The following is a 24,535-nucleotide window of genomic DNA, read 5'->3' as shown; positions in this document are numbered from 1 at the left end:
CAAGATACCATCATGAATTACCATCTGTGTACAAAGTGCTGGGCATCCTAGGACTACACATTGCAGACTGGAGCCTGTCAGATCTAGATCGTGAAAGAGGTCCAACCACTTAGCTAACCAGAAGAAGAATGCAAGATACGTTACACCACCCATGACGAGCACCAACAACGCTCCCGGCTAGTACCTTAAACGGAGACTGCACCATCAGGAAAACAAATGAAATTGAGGAATAGTATACCATTGCAGCTTGTCAATAATCAGAAAATAGAAGAAAAATCTATTCTTTTTTCATACATAGGAGACTGTAAAACTCACTTTAATAAATGTTCTATTGGGAATCCATCAGGTAGCATCCAGTCCTAACATGAAGACGTCTGGCCTCTCCCTCCCAGTTAAAAACCATAGCACTTTTTAACCCAAGTGATCAGCCTCCATGATCCACCTATGCAGCCATGTCTATGCAATGCAGAAAGAATTTGAAAGGCCTGACCCCCTGTCATTATGTTGGAGGGAAGGGTTTATATACTCCATCACACTTACTTTATCGAAAACCAGTACTCAGTCATCTTACCATTTACCGTCTGGGACGCACGCAAAAAGGGACTTCTCTGCTCCAAGCATACCACCTGCTACAACCTCTTTAGTATACCATGAGTACAGCCTCTTTTGGCTACAACCATAGCAGGCAACGCCTTTGGTGAGACATCATCCACTATCTTGAGCAACCCTTCTCACTTTGCAGTTCACTTATAGGAAACATCAATTAACATCTTTGCCCTCCCCGCTAATGGCGATCAGAAGTAGCCCAGGCTTTCCCCCGGGACAGGACTGGGGAACCTTCCTCTCCACTACTCTAGAGGGATCCTCCCTGTGTCAAGATTCATCAATTGTGGCGAGCTTAAACCATTGAGAAACATGAACACCCTTCTTTTCTTGATTCTTTCCACTACCTTCAACTAGGCAACTTGATCCACTCCATACCACAGCAACACACTCTCAGTAGAGAACTTAGTCAATTTGAACAACTTTATATGGGAGAGAAGCCACCCGAACATTATACAAACTATTACTCCAAGGGTAAAAGTAGAGTTACCCAATGCCAAGCTCAAATATCAACAATTGAAATCCCATAAGTTAAACAACGTACACAAAATCACAGATAAGAACAAAAGTTGATGCAATTAGCTTGCTTGGTACTAAGTGTATTTTATCCTTCAGTCTTTGATGTGTGTTTCTTTGAGGGAAACAAGTGCAATATGTTGTGTTTGAGAAAGGGTTAAATCAAACGAAAAGAGTATATTTATGACTGGACTCTTGCTTGGGGGGCTAATCCTGCTCCCTAAGTGATGAGGTGTTCATATCAGAGGATTCAATTGTAACGGGAAGCAGGTGAACTTCAAGCTGTGCAACCAGTTGCCTTTTTTCAATCCTCTTCTTGCCTATGGCCCACTGCCTAGTACTGATAACATGTGTGCTTGGGTGCAAACAGATGGAAAATATAATATGCTAGTAATTATTATGTGACATGTAGACCATAATATTTTATTAAATTAAAGCTCTGTAAGTTTCAAAGGATAATTCTGCTGAGTTACCACGAGTATGGACAAAATCATGCAGTAACATTTCCAAAGTTCAACCAAAGTGCCAGAGTTTCCTGGTGGTAAAATATCTAGTATGTAGCAACACAGTATAAATCACTTAAACTTTGTTTATTCAATACATAAATTGCATTTCATATTGCTCCATTTCCCATTTTGTCAGTAAAGTAGCAGTAAGCATGCTTGTTATATAATAATGCATTTTCACCGAATGTTTAATATATTTGAATTGATGAAATTGTTTTTACTGTTTTTAATGCAGGATGGGATGGGAAACCTAAGAATTACAAAGAAAGGCATACGACTTGAAGGTGTATCTGAATTTCTTCTACCTTTATATGTGAAAGAAATCCATTCTCGAAAGGTATTTATGATAACTACTAAAAAACTAAAATTATCCCTCAAATCTGGAAAACACCTTTGTTCATATTATCTTGAGCTGGAATATAATGTTTTTATCTTATTATGGATTGATGAAGCAGACAACTTAACTCTTGTCCCTGATTTAGAGGACTGCATTGGGAGGCGGGTCCCGCGGGAGGGCTTGCTGGTGCTGTGGGCTGGAGCAGGCGGTCAGACACTGTACATGCGGGTCCCGGTAATCCCGCGCAGTCCCGCAAGGCTGCCTTCGCGCTGCTCCCTTGCAGTGTCTCCTCTCTTGCTCCGCTCAGGAACAAAACGGAGTCACGTGATGTGACGTCACTTCCCGTGACTCCCCCTTGTTCCTGGGCGGAGCAAGAGAAGACACGCTCCAAGGGAGCAACTCGAGGGCAGCTTTGCGGGACTGCGCGGGAAATCTGCGGTTCAGGTAAGGAGGTGGGTGTGATTGGCCACAAATGTGGCGGGAGCAGGCGGGAGTGGAACACCCACATTGCGGGAGCAGGCGGGATTGTGCAGTAAGTCAGCAGGCAGGAGCGGGATTAAAAAAGCAGTCTCACGCAGGGCTCTACCCTGATTTGTGTGCCACTTTTTTTTTTGCTACTTACTAATTTCTGAGTTTACCAGATGCTGCCAACTTGAAGGGACACAAGCCATCATATGCACTTTAATGCATATGATAGCTAAGAAGTCCCTTTAAATGTACATAGTGTCCCCATAGCCCACCTCATTGCTGCTTTCCTTGCATAAAATGTTTTCGGCAGATATAGTTACCGCCATTTGGCTTCAGCCCTGGCTCAGTGAATGCTGCCGGAGGAGTTACTCTTTATACCCCAATGTGCATGTTCAGAAAATGCTCCGCTCAGGAACAAAACGGAGTCACGTGATGTGACGTCACTTCCCGTGACTCCCCCTTGTTCCTGGGTGGAGCAAGAGAAGACGCTCCGAGGGAGCAGCTCGAGGGTAGCCTTGCGGGACTGCGCGGGAAATCTGCGGTTCAGGTAAGGAGGTGGGCGTGATTGTGCAATAAATCAGCAGGCAGGAGCGGGATTAAAAAAGCAGTCCCACGCAGGGCTCTACCCTGATTTGTGGTGGTATGCATTAAAATTAAATTTACATACACCAAAATAGAGCCGCAAGTAGAGGTTCCCTCACCCAAACTTCTCATTGTAGATATCCATGAAGGAGTAGGTATTTTTGCCAACACATATCTTCATCACTTTTATCTAACATTCTTGTTATGAAATATATCACATTACCACTGTTCCTATTACTGGCTTTAGGGAAATAATTTTCTGACCCTGGAATTGCATATTATTCATTGTTACTATATTTGGATGAGAATAATTGGTTTGTCTGCTCTTAAAACCTCTCAATCATTAGCATACAGTAGCGTTCATATTAAAGCAACTAGTCAATATCTTATGATATGTTAAACATTAAAAATGTAGTAGTTGTTTCATGTAAAGAAATCAAGACACAGTAAGCTGTTGGTTTGAGGAATCATGTTGAACTCCATAACTGCATCCAGGTCAGAGGTTGGAACAGGAAACAGGAAGTACAAGGCAATGCAATATTACCATAAACAAACAGTCACAGTATTTGCATAATAACTCCATAACATCTCCCCTTTTTTGCATTCAATACAGAATTTGCAAGCAATTAACCAAAAACAGATCCTGAACAGTCTAAAACATAACATACTGTGTTACTGGTAGATACACTACAGATTGAGTCTATCTGGTGGTCTTGAAACTCGACCACTACGCAGGGCCACAGGGATTTTGCCTGGGGGAAGCTGTTCAGCTCCAAAAGGCATTGATAAGGGGCTACCATTGTTCCTGGCTGGTGTGTTTGGCACAGAAGAACATACTGGTACATGCGGCTGCATTATGTCATCCTCGTATCCTTCTGATATGACAGCAGTATTGTCTCTTCCTTGCTTACGTGGTCCAGTAGGACTAGGGGCATTGAGCGCCTCGGTAGGGTCCCGTGCAGGATGTTCATAGGTTTGTTCGGTGAGTTGTTCAGCCACTCGCAGGTCAATTCGATTGCGGCGGTAGAGACTGCCTTCCACATCCACAAGATATGAGCGAGGAGCAACCCTCTGAACACAGGTACCCAGTCTCCAGCGACCAGTCCTGTCACCAGGGAGTGGCTTCATACGGATTGGCTCTCCAACACTTAATTCAGGTAAGTCTTTGGCAGAGACATCATATGTCAGTTTGGAGAGCTGTTTCCTCCGTCGCAGTTTCTCCAGTACACCTGTTACCACACAAGGTTCAAGTAATTTGTTGGCCACTGGCAGTGAAGTCTTCAGTCTCCTTGACATCAAGCGCTGTGCAGGACTACTGTCCATGCCTTCGGTTGGGGTGTTCCTCCAATGTAGAATGGCTTTCCATGGGTCATTTCCATCATACTTGGCCTTCTTGCAAAGATTCTTTACTATCTTTACAGCTGATTCCGCTTTACCGTTAGCTTGCGGGTGCCGTGGGGAAGAGGTAAGATGCTCAAACCCCCAATCTGTAGAGAACCGTCTAAATTGCTCACATGCAAATTGAGGTCCATTATCCGAGATTACCCTGTCCGGCTGTCCATGACGTGCAAACTGTGCTTTACAACGCTTGATCGTAGTTTCAGCAGACAGATCGGGAAGGAGCTCAATCTCCCAAAAGTCAGAATAGTGATCAACAATTACTAGAAGATCTTGCCCTGCATAATTCAATAAATCCATGCTTACAATTTGCCAAGGCCGGGTGGGCAGCACATGCGACATCATGGGTTCTTTCTGTTGTGCCTGTGCATATTCATTGCATGCTGAACAACGACTAACAAAGTCTCTAATCTCATTCTGCATGTTGGGCCAGTATAAGGTATCTCGTGCCTGCCTATAGCATGCTTCTCCACCAATGTGACTGGCATGTATACGTGTCAGCATCTCCGATCTTAATGATCTTGGAATGATGACCCTTGACCCTTTGTACAGTACGCCATCCTGAATGCCGATTTCATCTCGGAAAGTCCAGTATTCTCTCACAATTAATGGCACCTCTGCTTTCGAATCTGGCCAACCATAAAGAACAACAGACTTAAGTGCTTGCAAGCTCTCGTCGATTTCTGTGTGCTGTCTTATCTGAAGCAATCGTTGGTCTGTGACATTTATATAGTCTGAATGATTAATCTGCGACAGGTCATCCAGGTGCAGCTGAACATTGCAAACTGTGTGTTGTGCACACTCAGGTGTACCACCCGCTGCTGTAGCTCTGCTAAGAGTGTCACTAATGTACATTTCAGGTCCAGGTTTATAGACAACATTTAGGCAATAGTTTTGTAATGTGAGCAACATGCTCTGTAAGCGTTTGGGTGCACACAAAAGTGGTTTCTTAAAGATTGATATCAGAGGCTTATGGTCAGTTTCTGCTGTGATCTTGTCACGACCATAGAGGTAGTGATGAAAGCGCTGGCAGGCAAACACAATACTCAGACATTCCTTTTCGATCTGTGCGTAGTTTTGCTCAGTAAGGGTCAGTGCCCTTGAAGCAAAAGCGATAGGCTGGTCAGCTTGCAATAGGCAACACCCAAGTCCACTTTTGCTTGCGTCACTTTGAATAGTCACAGGTTTTGTAACGTCATAGTACTTCAGGACAGGCGTATCCGTGACCAAACGTTTGATCTCCTGCACCGCATTATCATGCTTAGGAAGCCAATGCCAAACTGCATCCTTGTCCAGAAGCCTTCTCAACGGCTCGCAAACCTCTGAGAGATGCGGCAGGAATTTTGCTAGGTAGGTAACAAACCCTATGAAGCGCTGCAGGGATTTCACATTCGCCGGCTGAGGCATATCCAGTATGGCTCTGATTTTTTCCGGGTCAGCCTTCAAACCCTCCAAGGATAGTATGTGTCCATGGAAGCGGACCTCTTTGACCTTGAACTGCAGTTTTTTCACGCCAAGTTTTAGTTTCACCTGTCTACAACGATTCATCAGGTCAAGCAGTTTGCCATCATGATCTTGCTCTGCTTCCTCATCTGTATCCCCACAACCAACCACAAGGATGTCATCAGCTATTGGTTCAATACCACTGAGTCCAGCCAATAGTTCATGTTGTTTTCGTTGATACACCTCTGGTGCAACGGATACTCCAAAAGGCAATTTGAGCCATCTTTTCCTGCCCCAGGGAGTCCAGAAGGTTGTCATGTAGCTACTTGCATTATCCAATTTACATTGTAAAAATGCATCCCGGGCATCAACAAGTGTGAACAGACGTGCCTTAGGCAGCTTGTACAAAACATCCTCAAGAGTTGGCATGATGTAGTGGGATCGCCTCAGTGCCAGATTCAAGAATTTGGGATCGATACATATTCTTAGCTTATCAGGCTTCTTTACAATCACCATGTTACTTATCCAATCAGTCGGTTCAGTCACCGGTGCAATATGTCCATCAGCTTCATACTGGTCGAGTTGTGCCTTAACTGCCTGCTTAATGGCTACTGGCACATTGCGTGGTGCACATTGGACTGGAGGGACACTCACGTCAAGGTCAAAATGAACTTCCCCTGGTACAGATTCTACAGGTCCAGTAAAAACATCACTAAATTCCTGTAATAGAAGTTGTTTTGTCAAGGGCCCTTTGAATTGATTGTCCATCACGTTGAGCTCTGCAGGGATGGAGAAATGTATCAGCCCTAGACGCTCACAGGTTGAGCCGGATAACAGTGGCTTTTGGCAGGCTTCCACAATTTCAAACTCTAGCTTGTGCCTTAGTCCACGTATGACACATTCAGTCTTGAAGAGTCCTAAAGATTTCATAAGGTCACCTGAGTATAACTTTAGTCTGGTGTCACTTGGCAGTAGACGTGCTTCTGGTGCTAACTTCATTTTGTCTCTCAAGCACATCACATCACATGTTGCTCCTGAATCAAGCTGGCAGGATTGGGGCTTATTATTTAAATTTAAAGTGACAAACCATTTCTTTCCTCTGGTTTGCACAGCGCCGATCAATTCACTGCTGTATATCATTTCAGCGGTGTGTGGTTCTTCCTCATATGCAGATGCATTCTCCATGGTGTGTAACTTTCCTATTGATGGCTGTCTTTTACTTGACAAACATACTTTAGCAAAATGATTTGTTCTGCCACAAGACCTACAAGACTTCCCATAAGCTGGACACTGCTCTTTAATTCTTTGATGCAGAGTCCCACAATATTTACACGCTGTAGGGTCGGCAGCATTTGTGCTAAACAGGCGGCGTTGTTGCTGCGGTTTGCTTATGTGGTGTCGCTGCGTTGCAATATTTATGCTGTCGGTCTGCTGTCTGTCCTGGTCCATAACTTTCATACGCCTGTCAGTGAGCTCCGCTGTACGGCACGTTTCAATGGCTGTGTTTAAAGTTAAGTCACGTTCTCTTAGGAGACGCCTGCGTGTGCTCTCACTAGCTATACCGAGAACAATTTTGTCCCTTATTACCGTATTTGCTCGATTATAAGACGACCCCGATTATAAGACGACCCCCCAAAATCAAAATATTAATTTAGGAAAAAAACAAAAAGCCTGAATATAAGACTACCCTATAGGGAAAAAGTTTTACCAGTAAATATGAATTAATGTAAATTATTTTCATGTTTAATAAAAGCTATGATTGAGAAAAATATATTTTTTAAATTTCCTTTTATTTGCCAACCTGCCCCCCCCCAGTTATGCCACTCTGCCCCCAGAAATGCTTTATACCCCCCTATTTGCCACTCTGCCCCATGATATGCCTTATACCCCTGTATGCCACTCTGGCATATAGGGGGTTAAAAGGCATATCATGGGGCTGAGTGGCATATAGGGGGGTATAAAGCATTTCTGGAGGTATATAGGCATATCATGGGGCTGAGTGGCATATAGGGGGTTAAAATGCATTTCTGGAGGTCCAGAAATGCATTTTAACCCCCTATATGCCACTCAGCCCCATGATATGCCTTTTAACCCAGCATGTACTGGCTGCCTTGGCTTGATAGGAGTGTGATTGCTGTTAGCAGTTTGATATATATATATATATATATATCAAACTGCTAACAGCAATCACACTCCTATCAAGCCAAGGCAGCCAGTACATGCTGGAACCTGGGGATGATAGCAGTGGGATTACAGCCTCCATATGCCATGCTACAACCCCCACCCCCCTTACACATCCATGCTATCACACACACACTCACACTCATTCACAAACATTTAAATACTCATTCATTCCATTAATCACACACACTTCACACATACTCAAAAACCCTCCCCCACCCCCTCACCTGAACTGCAGATCTCCCACTCGCAGACTTCTGCAGGGGACCAGCTGTAGCAACTTCTCTGGCCCCGCCCCCAGAGGAGGGAGGGGGGAGATAGAGTTCTGTGAGGACGCTGCAAGCTTCCTGCCCTGCTTCTAACAGAAGAGACGCTGCTCGCGACCGGTAAGCAGCATTTTTTTGGGGTCTGATTAGAAGACGACCCCGATTATAAGACGAGGGGTATTTTTCAGAGCATTTGCTCTGGAAAAAACCTCGTCTTATAATCGAGCAAATACGGTAATTCATCCCTTAGTGTACCATATTCACAAGTTGCTGCCTTTTCTCTCAAGCGTGTTACAAAGTTATCAAGAGATTCTCCCTCTTCTTGTTTGCAGCATCCAAACACATATCTTTCATATATGACATTTTTAGCAGGTTTGAAATAAACTTCCAGTGCATCTAAAATTGCTGTAACATTCTCTTGCTGCCCTACTGTGAGGTTCAGATTGTGCTTATACACATGCCTACATTCACTGCCCATGATTCTCCTCAGAGTTGCTGCTTGCACTGCTGCAGATTTCTCATTTAACCCTGTAGCCAGGGAATAATCTTCAAATTCAGCTCTGAAAGTATCCCAATTGCTGCTCCAATCCCCACTGATTCTCATGCCCTCAGGGGGAGGTATGCAATTCATGGCTGCCATGTTTAAGCCTCTGAGCTCTCAAATGTCAGAAAATCCACAAAGCACAGTCTTAGGTTGTAATTCACAAACCTGTGCAGTATCCCACAGCTGCTGTGCTCCAAACAAGAGGCTCAGTTCTGAATCTAGCCACTTCTGACACCATGTTTCATGTAAAGAAATCAAGACACAGTAAGCTGTTGGTTTGAGGAATCATGTTGAACTCCATAACTGCATCCAGGTCAGAGGTTGGAACAGGAAACAGGAAGTACAAGGCAATGCAATATTACCATAAACAAACAGTCACAGTATTTGCATAATAACTCCATAACAGTAGTTCCGAGCCCATTCTATAGAATTTTAATTTCTCCACCATGCAGCATGTTCCTCTGTTGCAGAAATGAATTTGTCTTCAAGAAATATTTTTTTCAATCTATATCATAGCAGCACATAAATTTTTTTTAAAACATTGATTAGCTGTTGAATGTATGTAGATTTATCCGAACCAAAACATTTAGTGTAAAACAGCAAAAAACAGATGGCTAATCATTCCTCTGTACTTCAAAATAAACAAAAAATAATTGGAGAAACAGTGCATAAAGCCTTTATTCAATAAATATATCACGCATATATTAAAAAAAAGCTTGCAGCTAAAAGACGTGAAAAAAGTGGTTGCATTATTTTGTGTCAGCATCTTGACAGAAAGTGGGGCTTAAAATACAGAAACAGCGATTAGTAAAAGTGATGTGGATCAAAAATAATTTCATTACAAAAATAAATGAAAAAAGTACTACAGCTGTATAAATACTGTAAAAGTGCGCGCTTCAAATATATTAACATTATTTTAATCATTGTGAGAGACTGTAAACAAACATTCAATATTTGCTATTTACAGCAAAATGGCAGAAAAACAAGATAGATATGGAAATGACCTTGGTAATTCTTATGTTTCATTCAAGAAGCCATGAACTGTGGGCATTTAGCTTATTAGTATATTATTAATACAATTAAAGAATGTAAATGCAAAACTTGCTTTATAAAAAGTACAAAACATATAAATATACCCGAACTTTCTGTACTTTTCTGTTCAAACAAGAGATAAAGGGTTTTGCTAATTTTCTTTGAGTGGCTGTTATTGTTGAGTTATGGTAGTATGTAACATAACAATTTGAACTTACAGAAACAAAAGGTAAGGAGGGCCCTGCTCAAACAAGCTTACAGGGTAATCTTTCTGAATCACTCCTATCCATCCATTCATCCTTGCATGCAATCTACTACACATATAAACATTATGGGGAATAACATATGGCTTCTTTATAGTTATTCATAGCACTTAACTCTGCTTGAAAACTGGTTAGTCTTATATTTTTCTAGACAGTTTATTTTTATGATAGACTATAAACATACACAAATTATGTGTATGTTTTAATGGAGTAAATATGCTCAGTATAACCCCCTAGTCAATGGGAGCTGTGCTCATATTGAAATCAATGAGAGCAGCAGCAGCCAGTCACATATATGAACACAATGTACTGTACAATATTTTGTTAAGAATTATTAGCTTTTGACGGAGAAGACAGGTTAAAAATCAGATGTGAAACTTTAGATGAAATGTAACCAACAGTCTAATATGGCTGCTTATAGTGTGCTTATGGCTTGATTAGAGTCAACAAAGTTTGTAAATGTTTAGAAAAATGAGATAACGAGAAAACAACCTTGAAAATTACAAAAAAAGAGAAAATGCAAAATACATGAAATAAAATAGCTGGGAGGGCATGAATTAGTCCTGCTAGTGGTTATTAAAATGTATTATTTGTTTATTTGAATGTATTTTATTTTTGAAAAATTTATTAAAAACATATGTCCTAAGGAGCTTATCAGTGCCCCCTCCAACATGCACTATGGCACCCATACGTAAACACACTTACACATACTCACTAACACACATGTACACACTCATACTAACACACACTCCCTCTCAAACCATGTTATCATACACTCCATCTCCCACCACTTACACATACATGCTCACACACACTTACACATACATAGACACCCATGCTCAGACACACACACACACTTACACATCCATGCTCACACACTTATACATCCACAGTCATGCTCACTCACACTTATACATCCACTTCCATGGTCACATACACCTATACATAGACATGTATGATCACATACACTTATACATAGACATCCATGCCCACATAAACGTATACATAGACATTCATGCTTGCATATACCTGTGAGGTCACTTTTGGGTTGAGCAATCATGTTTTTCATTTAAAGGGACTATTTCTATCTTTAATAATGTCTTCCAAAGACACTTTATAAAAACCTGAAAGGTTTCCCTAGGAAACAAAAATAGACAAACCTTAACATGATTATGAGTTGTGCACTTGATATTTACTTTATTGATCTGACTAAAGAATCTAATCATTCAATCATACAAAGCCTACTTAGATATATTCTAAGGTTCTTTTACAAATTGCTGGCATGCACGCAGGCATCAATTTTTTTTAGTACATTATTTGTTATATTTTACTTGTAGGTGTGTCTGTCTTGTTTCATGAAGCTTACTGCTAATTTAAAGATCCTCTATTTCAAAAAAATAGAATAGATGAACCAATTATGGAATTATTGAGATAACAGCATGTAACAGAGATATTCTTTTTCAATAAAATAATAATAATAATAAAAAACAACAAGATGATTAATACTTCAAATCTATTATCACTTATATTTGGTGGGTATTTTTTGGTTTGTTTTGGGCTTACATAATGTAAAAGCAATTGTTTCCCCTTCGAGTTTATCGAGAGAAATTGTGGTTACTGATATCAATGCAAGCTCTAAGTTTTCATAAATTTGCATATAGCAATGCTAAAAGATCTGTGTTATTGTATAAACACAATGAAAGAAATATCTATGTACCGTTGGTACACGGATGGTGCTAAATACATGTGTTATAAAAAATCTTATTGGTCTAAAAAATGTGTTGCATATTATATGAGAATAGAATGATGCAAATAAACAGTCATTGGCCTTGTCAACATCAAAGAATAATTCATGCTGCTCTCTTCGAAAGCAGCAATTTATTTTCAGACTATAGGATTAACACTTTGACACGCAGCATAATGTATGCCAACGTCATTAATACTTCCACTGAGACAATATAAAGGGTCTTTGGATTCCACATATTTTTTTTTCTTTCTTAAGGGTGGGGTGGTGATGTCAATCTCCCTTTTTTCTTGGTTGTAAACAACATACACAGTATTTTAAAATAATAAACCGCAGTTTAATATGTATTTATTCCAGCATCTAATCAACGTACAATATAGTCAGGAAGAAATATAATTTCAATTAGTTAACTTCCACGGTGAAGGCTAAGGTTAAATACAGGGTTAAAGTAAGGCAGTTCTAAATCATAAGCAATAAAAACAAATCCAAACAAGGCACAAGATGTAATCAACTATTGTACTTTAGCGCCATTGGAAGTTGTGATGGTTACAATTTATCTTTAACATAATACATATATATTTGTGTGTGTATATATATGGACAAAAGTATTGTGACACCTGACCATTGCACCAACATGGACTGTTGTGACATCGTATTATGAATACATAGATATTAATATGTAGTTGGTCCCCCTTTGCAGCTATAACAGCTTTCACTCTTCTGTAAAAGCTTTTCATAACACTCTGGAGTGTTTCTGTGGGAATTTCAGATTAATAAAAAAACACGGCATGGTTGGTCACGTCACCTGACCAAAAATCCCGCAATGGTGTCTTGAACAGTGGATGCAGGGTGCAAAATAGTGGAGTTCCCAGCCACAAAACACAGCAATGCACTAAAGTTGGAGTATGGAGATGCATTAATTGCTCACACTTCTTTCTTCATTGCTCTATGGGATTTCAGCCCATTCATCCAGTTGAGCATTTGTGAGGCCAGGCACTGATGTTGGATAAGAAAGCCTGTCTCTCAATCTCCCTTCCAGTTTATCCTAAAGGTGTTCGATGGCATTCAGAACTTTGTGTGGGACAGTCAATTTCTTCCACACCTAACTCACCCAACCATGTCTTTATGGACCTTGCTTTATCATTGGGGCACATTGATGATGAATGGAAAAGGGCTTTCCCCAAACTGTTCTCTCAAAGTTGGAGGCATAGCATTGCTAACAATGTCTTTGTATGCTGAATGATGAAGATTGTGTTCATTATTGTAACTTAGGTGAAGATTATATGATATTTTAAGAAAAATTTATACATATATGCTAGGAATTTAAAAGGGTTCACTTACTTTTTTTTGCCACTGTATATACTACTTAGTAATTTCTGAGTTTACCAAATGCTGCCAACTTGAAGGGACACAAGCCATCATATGCACTTTAATGCATACGATAGCTGAGAAGTCCCTTTAAATGTACAGTGTGTCCCAATTGCTGCTTTCCGTGCCATTTGGCTTCAGCTCTGGCTCAGTGAATTCTGCAGGAGGAGTTACTCTTTATACCCCAATGTGCATGTGCAGAAAATGGCCATAGTGGGCCAGTGGGAGCATTTTTCTGGCAGTGGTTGGCTGCTTTAATTCTTGGACCTTTGAGGAGCAGTTCTATTTACAAAGTACTTAAAAATGCATTATTTGTAAAGGGGGCTTCCTGGAACAATGTAGTGTTCTTTTATAGTCTTTTTTTATTTGATACAGATACTGCCTGTTTTCCCAGTATGATTTACCTGTAATAAACACTGTGTTTGGTATCACAATAAAAATGTGGTGCAGGTGCGAGAAGATGTTCTTAAAAAGGACATTATGAAACTTGACAAAAATACAGAGGTTTTGTTACTAATTGAATGGAACACCTCAGTTATGAAGCAAAGGCTAGAGAAGTTGAAATTGTTTTACATTAGAAAAACAAGACATCTTAAGAGGAGATATGATATATTTATACAAAAACATACTGGGAAAATACCAGCTGCTCTCTGATGACCTGTAATAGGGCTGTGGAAAGAAAAAAAAGGTCATCCATTCGGTCTTAAAGGAAGGAATTTTCACTTAAAGGAGTAAAAGGGGTTCTTAATAAACAGCTGAATTCACTACCTACAATTGTAATGCTGTCAAATCCGATAGATGCCTTTAAATATGGGCTGGATTAGGTTTTTTTTAGCAAAGAAGAATATACAGGGACATGATTAGTTATAGCTTATTGATCCAGTGAGAAATGAGATTTGGAGTCAAGAAGGAATTTTTTTTGAGGCACAATTCCTTCATTGTGGGTTTTGTCATCTTCTGGATCAACAACAACTTTGAACTTGATGGACTTGTGTCTTTTTTCATCCTAAATTACTATGTTCCTATGTTACTATGTATATTACAATTATTTGTTGCCTGTCATAGTTGGACTTCTTAAACTAAGGGGAGGCACAAGCCTGAGCTAATGTGTGAGATAGTGGCTGGTAAATTTACCATTCGCCAAGCATTCTGTCCTCATTGATTTTATTGATTTATGTGAAGCAAATGCTGCTTCTGATGCGTTAGCATCATTGTCACACAAGTCACGTAACTTGCTAAAACGCTTACTATGGTGCCAAGAAACAGATGTAGCGAGGGGGCCCATTAGTTTCCCCTACAAGAGTGGCTTGGTTAGCTTTAGTTTGTAACACAAGCCCCTAAAGCACCTTTCAGAAATGTAACATTCTGTTAATGACATCTGTATCAGCTTATTGCCAGTTTATAAACTGGCACATATCGCTGGCTATTTTTTGTTATTATTTATTGATTTATATAGGGGCATCATATTCTGCAGCGCTGTATTCCATCAGTGCACTTAGGTGAGCACTAATATTTACATCTTCAATCATCTTCATGTTCCAAGACGCAGACATTTAAATCCAAATCAGAATACAAAACACAGGAACCTCACTACAGCTTGCAAGGGAACCCCGCAATTTTATGTTATGCCACTGCAATGGATTGGCCCAATCAGCAGGACCACCTCATTGGTAACAATTCCACTTATTAAACTTTGCATCAGAATATTGTTTAATACAATATCAAAGTATTTTAGTTTCAGAATGGAGTATGGAGTTTTATTATACATTATTAGGGACAAAGCAGAGGAGGGATAGCACCAGGGTTACATTTATGTTCCATGGAATACAATGCCAGAAATGCAAGTTATCATTTGCTAAACATTAGTAGTTTTTTTTGTGTTTTTAGCTCCACAGTTTATAGGCTACATTTTAACAAGGATTGAATTATAAAACATTTAACTTGATATTACATTAATTCAGTTATATAAACAAAATTTATATGTGTGTATACTTACTATTGTACCAAACACTGAAAGGTGCTCTGTTATTTTCATATCTTTGTGTTACCTTATATTAGGAATTTTAGGCTTTTCTGATCGATTTTAACAATCCATCTCAATAAGGCATTTTTTATAAATAAAGATTCAAGAGCAAGTTTCAGTTTTGTTATTACCTTTAACCATGTGATGAGATGGCTGACAAGGGCAGCAAGTGGATATTTGCCCCTGGAATGCTGTGTTTCAAAATGTTGGTCTACTACTTGAAGCTACATTGCGTGTTTTACTTGTGGCTCCATATGTAGCCGCTAGGATGTCTAGATTAGCAAGTGCTTTAGGGAGAACATTCCCTTTATGTGGTTTTAGGCATTACATTTCTATTAATCATGCATGTACAAATTGGAGATGTTGTCTTCCAAATACACTTAGGGATGACTATTAATTTGGCCATGAGGCTTGAATTTCTCCCTGGGGCCAATTTTTACAGCCCTCCCCTGGTAACCATACAACGAAAGTATTCAATATATTATGATTATATTGTAGTAGAATGTTGAGAAAACGGAATTCTAATGCTACTATGAAATAATACATGTAACAATTATGTTTGTCATAAAGTTGTCGTGTCCTTAAATGTTTCCTTGTCTAACAAATTGATTTCCTTTATGTCTTTCTACTTCTGTGATTTGTATGATGCTAAATTATAAGAGTTGCTTTCTCAAAAGCTATATGATTGAAAGACAGCGTGACAAAGGCTCTACAGTTTTATAATATTAGTTTGTCAAAAGATCAAAGCTCTTTTTTTAACAGAAGCATGTGAAGATAAAAAAGGCTTTGTTTATTTAATACACTTTCTGTAGAGCCAGAAAGTGTATTATATAATGAACATAGTTTCAGCTTCTAAGATTACACATTTTATCATTTTGTAGTTCTTTAAACATTAAAGAAGATTCGTAAATAAAAAAAAAAGACAGGACACTGAGACAAGGTCAATCTTTCTGTGATGAGGCTCTTTGTAAATGCATTTATACATTTTTGAAAGGAACATCAGAGTTTCTGAATCTGAAACAAATAGGTAGACTGTCAGTACAGCTGGGTGACTTTCAACTGTACAAGGACATATTGCTGAATAAAAGGTACACAAAAGTCACCAAACATTTTAACATTCAGTACAATTTCTCAGCAGGACTTGCACAAGTTGAAGTGAGAAATATTTTACATTGCTAAACTATCTATTGTCCGGTATCTGTTTTGAAAATTAATCATAAAATGACCTTTGGCTTGAAAAGTCTAAGGATCTATTATCAAGAATACTTACACTGATTGATTTTGTCTGCATTTTCATTGCAATGCTTTTTTGCTTGGAAAGATTCATTCAAAATTCAATTCAAAAGAATTCATTTGGTAATAATGTTTTCATTGTGTCACTGCTTAGCATTCATTTGACCTGAAACTAATATTTTGGTTATTCATTAAATGTTCAAAAATATTTTATTTCTTTATATGGTATTATATATATGTATTCAGGGAACAAATATAAAAAAGTATTCTTTCAAAATCTCTTTTCATTTATTGTATATAGAATAATCATAAGAATATCAAAAGAGAAGTTTGTACTAGTCGCCATATGGGAGTTGCAGCCCTCAAAAACAGGTGCACTAGCGGTACAAAAAGTATGTTATACTTTCTACATATAATATTTTTCTTTAGCATTTATGGAATTTAACTTCTTTATGTGTATATAAAATATGCATATTTATATATGACACTTTTGCATTCTGATTCCTATGAATTGCAACTGTACTGAATTTGGGCACATTCTGTGATTCATACGAAGCACTGAAAATGAGGCTAGACCCCCACGAATTAGTCAAAAACATTCAAGCACACTCTCTCACTCACTCTCTCACAATCACTCTCTAGTTGGTGGAGTTTGCGGTGACATTCTCTTCCCTATACTCCAATCGGGGAAGAGGACATCACAGAAAGCTCCGCCATTTAGTCTTCATTTCAACTCGGGCAATATGGCAGCACTTGCTCTGACGTCCTCTCCGCTATACTCCAATTGAGGGGGGAGGATGTCACTTAAAGCTCCATTATTTTTCCCCCCATTTGAAATATGGCAACGAGGATTGCCGAGATTACTTCACAGCAGGCATGAAGTATGTGAGAAAGGACATCACCGTAAGCACCACCTCTTTGGTGGAAGTTCCTGCTGTATTATGTCCAATGAGATGTGGATGAAGATAGCAGATTGAAGACTGGAGATAGATGATGAAGAACAAGATGCGAAAGCGGGAGTGGTCAGCAGAAGCGGAAGTAGTCAGAGAGGGTAGGGAAACATTTAGGGAGCATGAGAGAGAGAACGAGAGTGTGTGAGACAGATTGAATGTGGGCACTCGGCAACAAATTTCTTTCCTGAATTAGAAATTCCCTCCAATTTTTAGCCAAACCATATGGGCAGGGAACGCATGGGGGTGCATTATCCTGCTGAAAGAGGGCAATGCCATAAGGCCATGCATGGTCTGCAAAAATGCTTAGTTAGGTGGCACATGTCAAAGTAACATCCACATGAATGGCAGGACCCAGGGTTTCCCAGCAAAACATTGCCTAAAACATTACACTACATCCGCCAGCGTGCCTTCTTCCCATAGTGCATCCTGGTGCAGTGCTTTCTTCAGGTAAGCGATGCACACGCACCTGGCCATCCACGTGATGTAAAAGAAAACATGATTAATCAGACTAGGCCACTCTCTTCCATTGAGCCATGGTCCGTTTATCTTGCTTATGTGCCCATTGTAGACACTTTTGGCAGTGGACAGGGGTCAGCATGCGCATCCTGACTGGTCTGTGGCTACACAGCCCCATACACAACAAGTTGCTATGCTATGCATTGTGTATGCTGACACCTATCTATCAGAACTAGCATTAGTTTTTTCAGTAATTTGAGCTACAATAGCTCGTCTGTTGGATTTGACCACATCGGCCCCCACATGCATCAATGAGCCCTGGCCGCCCCATAAGAGCTGCAGTTTTGGAAATGCTCTGACCCTATCATCTAACCATTACAATTTGACCCTTGTTAAAACGTCGCTCAAATCCTAATGCTTGCCCATTTTTCCTGTTTCTAACACATCAACTTTGAAGATGAAATGTTCTCTCACTGCCTAATATATCCCACCCACTGACGGATGCCATGATAACAAGATTATAGGTGTTATTCACTTCACATGTCAGTGGTCATAATGTTATGGCTGACCGGTGCATATATACTGTATATTTGTTTAAAAACTATACATGTGACTGCAAACACTCAATGGTTTAATGCATGAAACATTGCATTAGATATCCATTATCAGAATAATCCACCCTTCCCACTACAAGTAAGTGCGCAATACATATTTATCCTGTTTTCAAGCACAAATGTGTAGGTGGAAAGTAAATAGTCCATGGCCTTTTTCAGAAGGTTCACTAAACTCAATTAAATGAAAATTAGATACATAATCCTATTAGTTTAGAACTTTTACAGTTAATTATGCAGAAACAAAGTAGTATAAAGCAACATTTATAGTCTTGTAAAAAATATCTGTTCACATTCAATACAATTGTGTATGCATAACACAGCAGACACCTTCCTTACGGTTTCACTACAACAGAGACAAAATGACAAGTTGTTATAGAATGTAAATAGCTGGTTATGGTTGAATATCTCTGAAATGATAACATAGTCCTAAACCCTTGAAATAGATATATAATTTAGCAAAGATACTTTACTTCGAAACTAATATTTTCATAAACCCTACCTCAGAAAAACACTCTGCAATTTTCATGTTGATTTTGACTATAAGCTACATATTTTTCTCGCATCAAATAAGCAAAACCTTGGAAGAGTGATAGCCTAGAAGTAATTTTTCCCTTCAATGTGACATTTAAGTAAAATGCACTTTTTTTTTTACACTTAGGCAACGACTACTATAAATTAGTCGAACAATAATACATTTCTGTTAACAATGTGTCAATGCCTTTGGGAGCACAGGCCTGAGAGTGTCCTTGTTACAAAAAGCTGTAACTGATAAGTAACAACAGTATGTAAACGATTGGTTTGCACATCCGTTAAAGAATAACAACACAGGAAAGATTGATCAAGTTTACTTAGATATAACAAAGAATTCCTCCAGCATATATTTCCATGAACATCTTCTTATTTGGTCAATAAATAAACAAATACGGGCAAGTAAGATTTATATGGACGAAAGTCACGTCTTTCAGTGGGACTTTGATATATCAGGTATGTCAGAAGTAATGACAGTCTAAAGTCTAAGTGATATGTTAAAGCTAGTCCTAAAAAGCTCTCCAGATAGGGCTTCATAATAACAGAAGATGAATCTGTCGAGGTTACAAAATAATCTAAGTACAGCGGCCAGCAGGGATTGTGGAGAGTATTATTAAACAGACCAAAATGAAAAAAAAAATAGCAAAAGTAGCACAATATGCGAATAAAGCCAAACTCAAACTAGATACAGTCCCTTGTGTTTAATGGTATTCCTGGGATATAATCGGTTTTCAATCCATGAAAATCTTAGTGGCTCCTGTCTGGATATATTAACATAATATGAAAGCACAGTCAATCAATGTGGAAGCCCTAGAAAAAAGAGCAACTTGTTCAATAGTAAAGAAGAACTTCCTTTTATAAGAGCGAACATTATAGCCACTGCTTTAGTGCTTAGTCTCCTTAAGAAAGAGCTGCTGTTTAGCAATGTTTTCCAACACCACCACTACTGTTCATAGAAGGGAGTCAGCCATGATTGGAGGTTGCAGGGTTGGAAGGGATCCTTATGGATGATAGGCATTTTGTAAAAGATGAAAACAATGACTAATTTCCATTTTCGTAATTATTCCTTTACCTATTTATTAACTCTTTGGAAAGTAGTAACTTATCTTAAAACATATCTTGTAATGGCTTTGTTTAAAATGAAAATGGAAAATGGAAGTAAGCTCTATGACCCGGGAAAAATAAAACATTAACAAAGCCTAAAATCATATACTTCATTCACCCAGCAGATAATTATTTTGACCTCCTTAAAGTGATAAAAGATCCCCCAATTCTGTGCTAAATCGTAATATTCTTAAAGATTGACAACAACCAACAACTCCCAGATACACAGCAGCAGCTTGTTCGCTTCATCAGAGACTGAAACTGAAGGGTATTAGCGGCGGGGTTTTTTGAGACCAATCATGATGACATCACAAGCTTGTCATAAATATTATTGGAGGAACATTAAAGGGTAGTTTTTATAACCAGCTCTGTGTACGACTGTAACTCTGATTATGGCTATGCAGTGGCTATTTGCTCTGTCCATTTCTTACCAAACAGCCAACACAGGGATCCAAAATGGGGGTTTATGGAGGACCCTCCCTACCAAACTGATCCTTATGGAGGCCTGAGCAAGCCATATGCCTGTACCACTAGTGACTGGCAAATTCTGACGAGGACTTACAAAATGACCATTTGTATCCATGCATATATGCTGCATAATAAATAATGGTCATACTTTTGTAATTATTTCAGCAATGTTACATTGATATTTATATGTCTTCTAGTTCATTTTATAGAAAAATAACGTTTCAAATAACCAAAATAAAGTTAATGGTTGAGTAGCAGTTGACTGAATTTTTGATCTACACCTACCTATTATTTACAGATTAGCAATTTTTGGCTTTTCAGTTTGCCTAAGTATCTTTTAGTTAGTATGATATGGGATCTAAATTCTATGCTTGGTTATCATCCCAAACCAAAACTATATAATCCATGTCTTAGTTATTGTTTCAAATACAAAATAAATATTTTTTTTTTTTTATTTAAACCCTGTAAAGAAAATACACGGAAAATACAATTTTACAGAACAAAAGTCTAAGTGAAATGGTAAGACATCATCCTACTTGTTGATGATCAAAAAGGACCTACTGTGCTAAAGATTTATTTCTCAAATAGAGATTTATAAATGAGTAAATATAGCACTAAGCATTGATTTTCATCCAGAAGTGAGCATTCGCACACCAATTCAGAATTCTATTTCATGTTAGATTTGCATTGGATTGCCACAATCATTCTTTTGTTTGAGATCTGGTATCCAGGCTCCAGAAAACATTTCCATAATTCATGAAGCCTCTATTCAAACAAAATAATTCTTTAATTCAGAATAGTATATTGCAGGAAAGAAAACGTTAATAGCGTAACATGTATGCCAAGTAAGTACACAATTGTAATTTACAAAATAATACAAAAATGAAATTACATTCTTTTCAAGAGGCACTCTCAAAATAGATGTTCTAAGCAGCAGGAATAGTTTAAATACTTAAACGTGTATTATTTTATTACAAGCAACAAAAGACGGGTAATCAGTTTACCCCAGATGAAATTTAAAATTGCAGTCAATGGAAATTTACAGATTTGTTTGTATGTTCAAAAATGTTTTTAAGAAATTAGGCTGTGTACAATACAAGACAAGACTATATAAATATAGTATCAGAAACTAGGAAATATAACATGTAACACAATAACACAATACACCATGAGGTCGGATAAAGGCAAGGGGTTGCCATAATAGTTTCCAGTATAGTGTAATAAAAGCTGATAAGTCACATATTTTTAGGGGATAGCTTGATATAGATAAAATGTTCAATGTATCTTAATGGAAATAAAAAATAATTCCATCTGGCTGACATATGAGAGAAAAAAGGTGATTTACTGATATTTAAATATTAATATAGTACATTGTGACAGTGATTTTTATGTGACTTTGTTGCTATTGCCATGGAAACAAATTATTCTCAATGTATGGCTTATCACATAATTTCATACCATAACCGACAATATAAACACAGGAAAATCAGATGTTAAAAAGTATAATTTCCTAATAGAATTTAGGTATTGATTTGCAATTGGGTGATATTTCAAAAGTTTTTATATACAGAAACATTTTAATAATAATGATATATCCTGCCAGCGTTGGGTTGGATTCCGTGCAAAGATTAATATATCACAATTAATTATCAATCCTGCCATACACTGTAGTAGGAAAAACTGAGATAAATTGGCTCCATTCATTAACTAAGATACAATGTATCCCTTATTTTTAATCAGATTTTTCCCTTGCAGCCTATGGAAGGATTTCTATTCAATTGCACATGATAGATTTATCACTTACATTAAATCTAGTCCGTTGCCTCGTGCAGTGCTACTTTAAAGATGGCAATTATTTTATGGATTTATTTTATGATTCTTGCTTGAGCATTCTTTGCTTTTTAATATTACCACGCAAAGTAATATATTGGATTAAGTGCATGAATATATGGAAAGGATATAAATCGAATAAGCTTACGTTGATTCCCTGTCTAAGAAGCAAAATATTTCTTAGATGTTATGGGATCCAATCTTTCTACTTTATTGTATATATATATATATATATATATATATATATATATATATATATATATATATATTGTAAAGACATGATAGCTAATATTCAGAACAGTTAATGTTGGAAATTAGTCAGATCTTGGTATATGTATAGTTTAGATTTATGCAACCTGCTTTGCCTATGGATGCTTCTTGACTTGTATGCGCTAGCCTGGGAAGGAAAACTTAGTAGCTTTATCCAGAATTCATAAACAAGACTTTGTACAGGGAAACGACTCCGCCGAGGGATTGACTTCCAATCTTTTAGAAGCCTCATGCAGAAGCAGATGACATGGCACTCCAGAGGAGTCAGGGTCAAAGACAAGCTGGGTAGTGGAGAAGCTGCAAGAAAAGCAGTGTCAGAATCTGCAATAGGGAATCCACAAGAAAGGCATGGCTAGAGGCATGCCGAATCAGCAACAGAAAACCTACAAGAAATGCAGACCAGAGGTAAATTGGGTCAGCAACCGGTAATTTACAAAAAAAGCACAACCACAGGTCACAAGAAAACAGGCTGTAATGCTCCAGCCTTGAATTTTGGGAGCAACAGTTTTATATAAGTAAGAAAAGTGTGTCTGGAGGGCTGGAGACACCCATCTACAAACTAAAGATTCAGAGGCAAGGGCAGGAAAACAGCCAGCAACATATGCACCAAGTGCCCTCGTTCACCCCTCTGATTTTGACAGAAGACAACTAGGCCAAAGGGGGCATTATTTGGTCATGCCTAATCCTGCCTATCCCACTAAAATCTAACTGGGGCTAGCCCCACCCCTATACATGGCTGACCCTGCCTTCTGAATGAAGGTGCACTCCTAGAAGAGGGGGGTTCAATGTAGCCAACACTGGGAAGATTGGCCATTTAAAGGTACTAGGAATAATATTCTTAATTTTTGGTAACTTCAGCACCTCAGATTTGGTCTCAATCTCCTCCATCTTTCTTGTTGAAGATGGCATGTAATGCCAAGTGGGCCAATCTGCCCCTTGCCCCCCATAAGCACTGGCACACATATGTACATTTACACACTCACGCTAACACACATGCTCACACATACTTACACTTACTACCACACACTTACACAATCTTGCTAACATACATGCATACACATTCATACTCACACACTTACAAATGCATGCTAACACACAAATGCTCACATACAATTACACATACACTTTCATGTTAGCACACAAACTTATACATATATTCCAACATAATACATGCATTCATGTATACTCCCTCCCTTACCCACTCACTCACTCACTCACTTCACCATCCATCCATCACCCCCTTAGCTCACCTGCAGCTTCTTCTTTTTCTGGCGCTTGCATGAGCAGCCCAGCTTTTACCACAGGGTCACCTAACCTTGTTATGCCTCCCTTGGGCTGGTTGAAAGTTGTTCACAAAGGGCCAGTTTAACCAGCCCTTTGTAAAAAAAATTCTGGACCGGCCCAAGAGGGTTTTTGGGCTCCCCTGCCTAGAATGGCTGTATTTACAAACCGTCATCTGATAGAGACAGCACTTTCCTATACTTTCACAAACCTTCTAAACACTAATAATCAGAATTTATTCGAAGGATAATTGTTGTTTAAGCCGCTTCCAAAAATCTGATTTTTAACCAGATAACATTAAAGAGAAATTGATCAACATGTACAAATGGCTGTTTTGAATGTAGTACAAAAGTTTAACTACATGTACTTATTATAATAGTACATAAATATTTTGTTGTGACTTAATTTTGCAGTTTAGCTGTTAGGCTTTCAGTTCTGTTGTAAGGTGATCTGAATATAATTGCCAACGGTGTGTAAAGCATGCAAATGGGTCACTAAATTACAGTAATTCTTACTGCCTCTAG

At 38.6% G+C, this 24,535-nt stretch overlaps 1 protein-coding gene across 1 annotated transcript in view; it reads left to right on the top strand.

Annotated features, from left to right (window-relative positions):
• The window catches only part of SGCZ (sarcoglycan zeta), a 331,004-nt gene that overhangs the window by 278,181 nt on the left and 28,288 nt on the right, over window positions 1–24,535 (top strand). The window contains exon 6 of the mRNA XM_053458748.1: window positions 1,861–1,962. Coding sequence (XP_053314723.1) covers window positions 1,861–1,962 — 102 coding nt within the window. The remainder of the gene's footprint in view (window positions 1–1,860; window positions 1,963–24,535) is intronic.

Source organism: Spea bombifrons, chromosome 1 (genome assembly GCF_027358695.1).
Source record: "Spea bombifrons isolate aSpeBom1 chromosome 1, aSpeBom1.2.pri, whole genome shotgun sequence".
In the NCBI taxonomy this organism is placed as follows: Eukaryota; Metazoa; Chordata; class Amphibia; order Anura; family Pelobatidae; genus Spea; species Spea bombifrons.
This window is presented reverse-complemented; position numbering and strand designations above follow the sequence as displayed.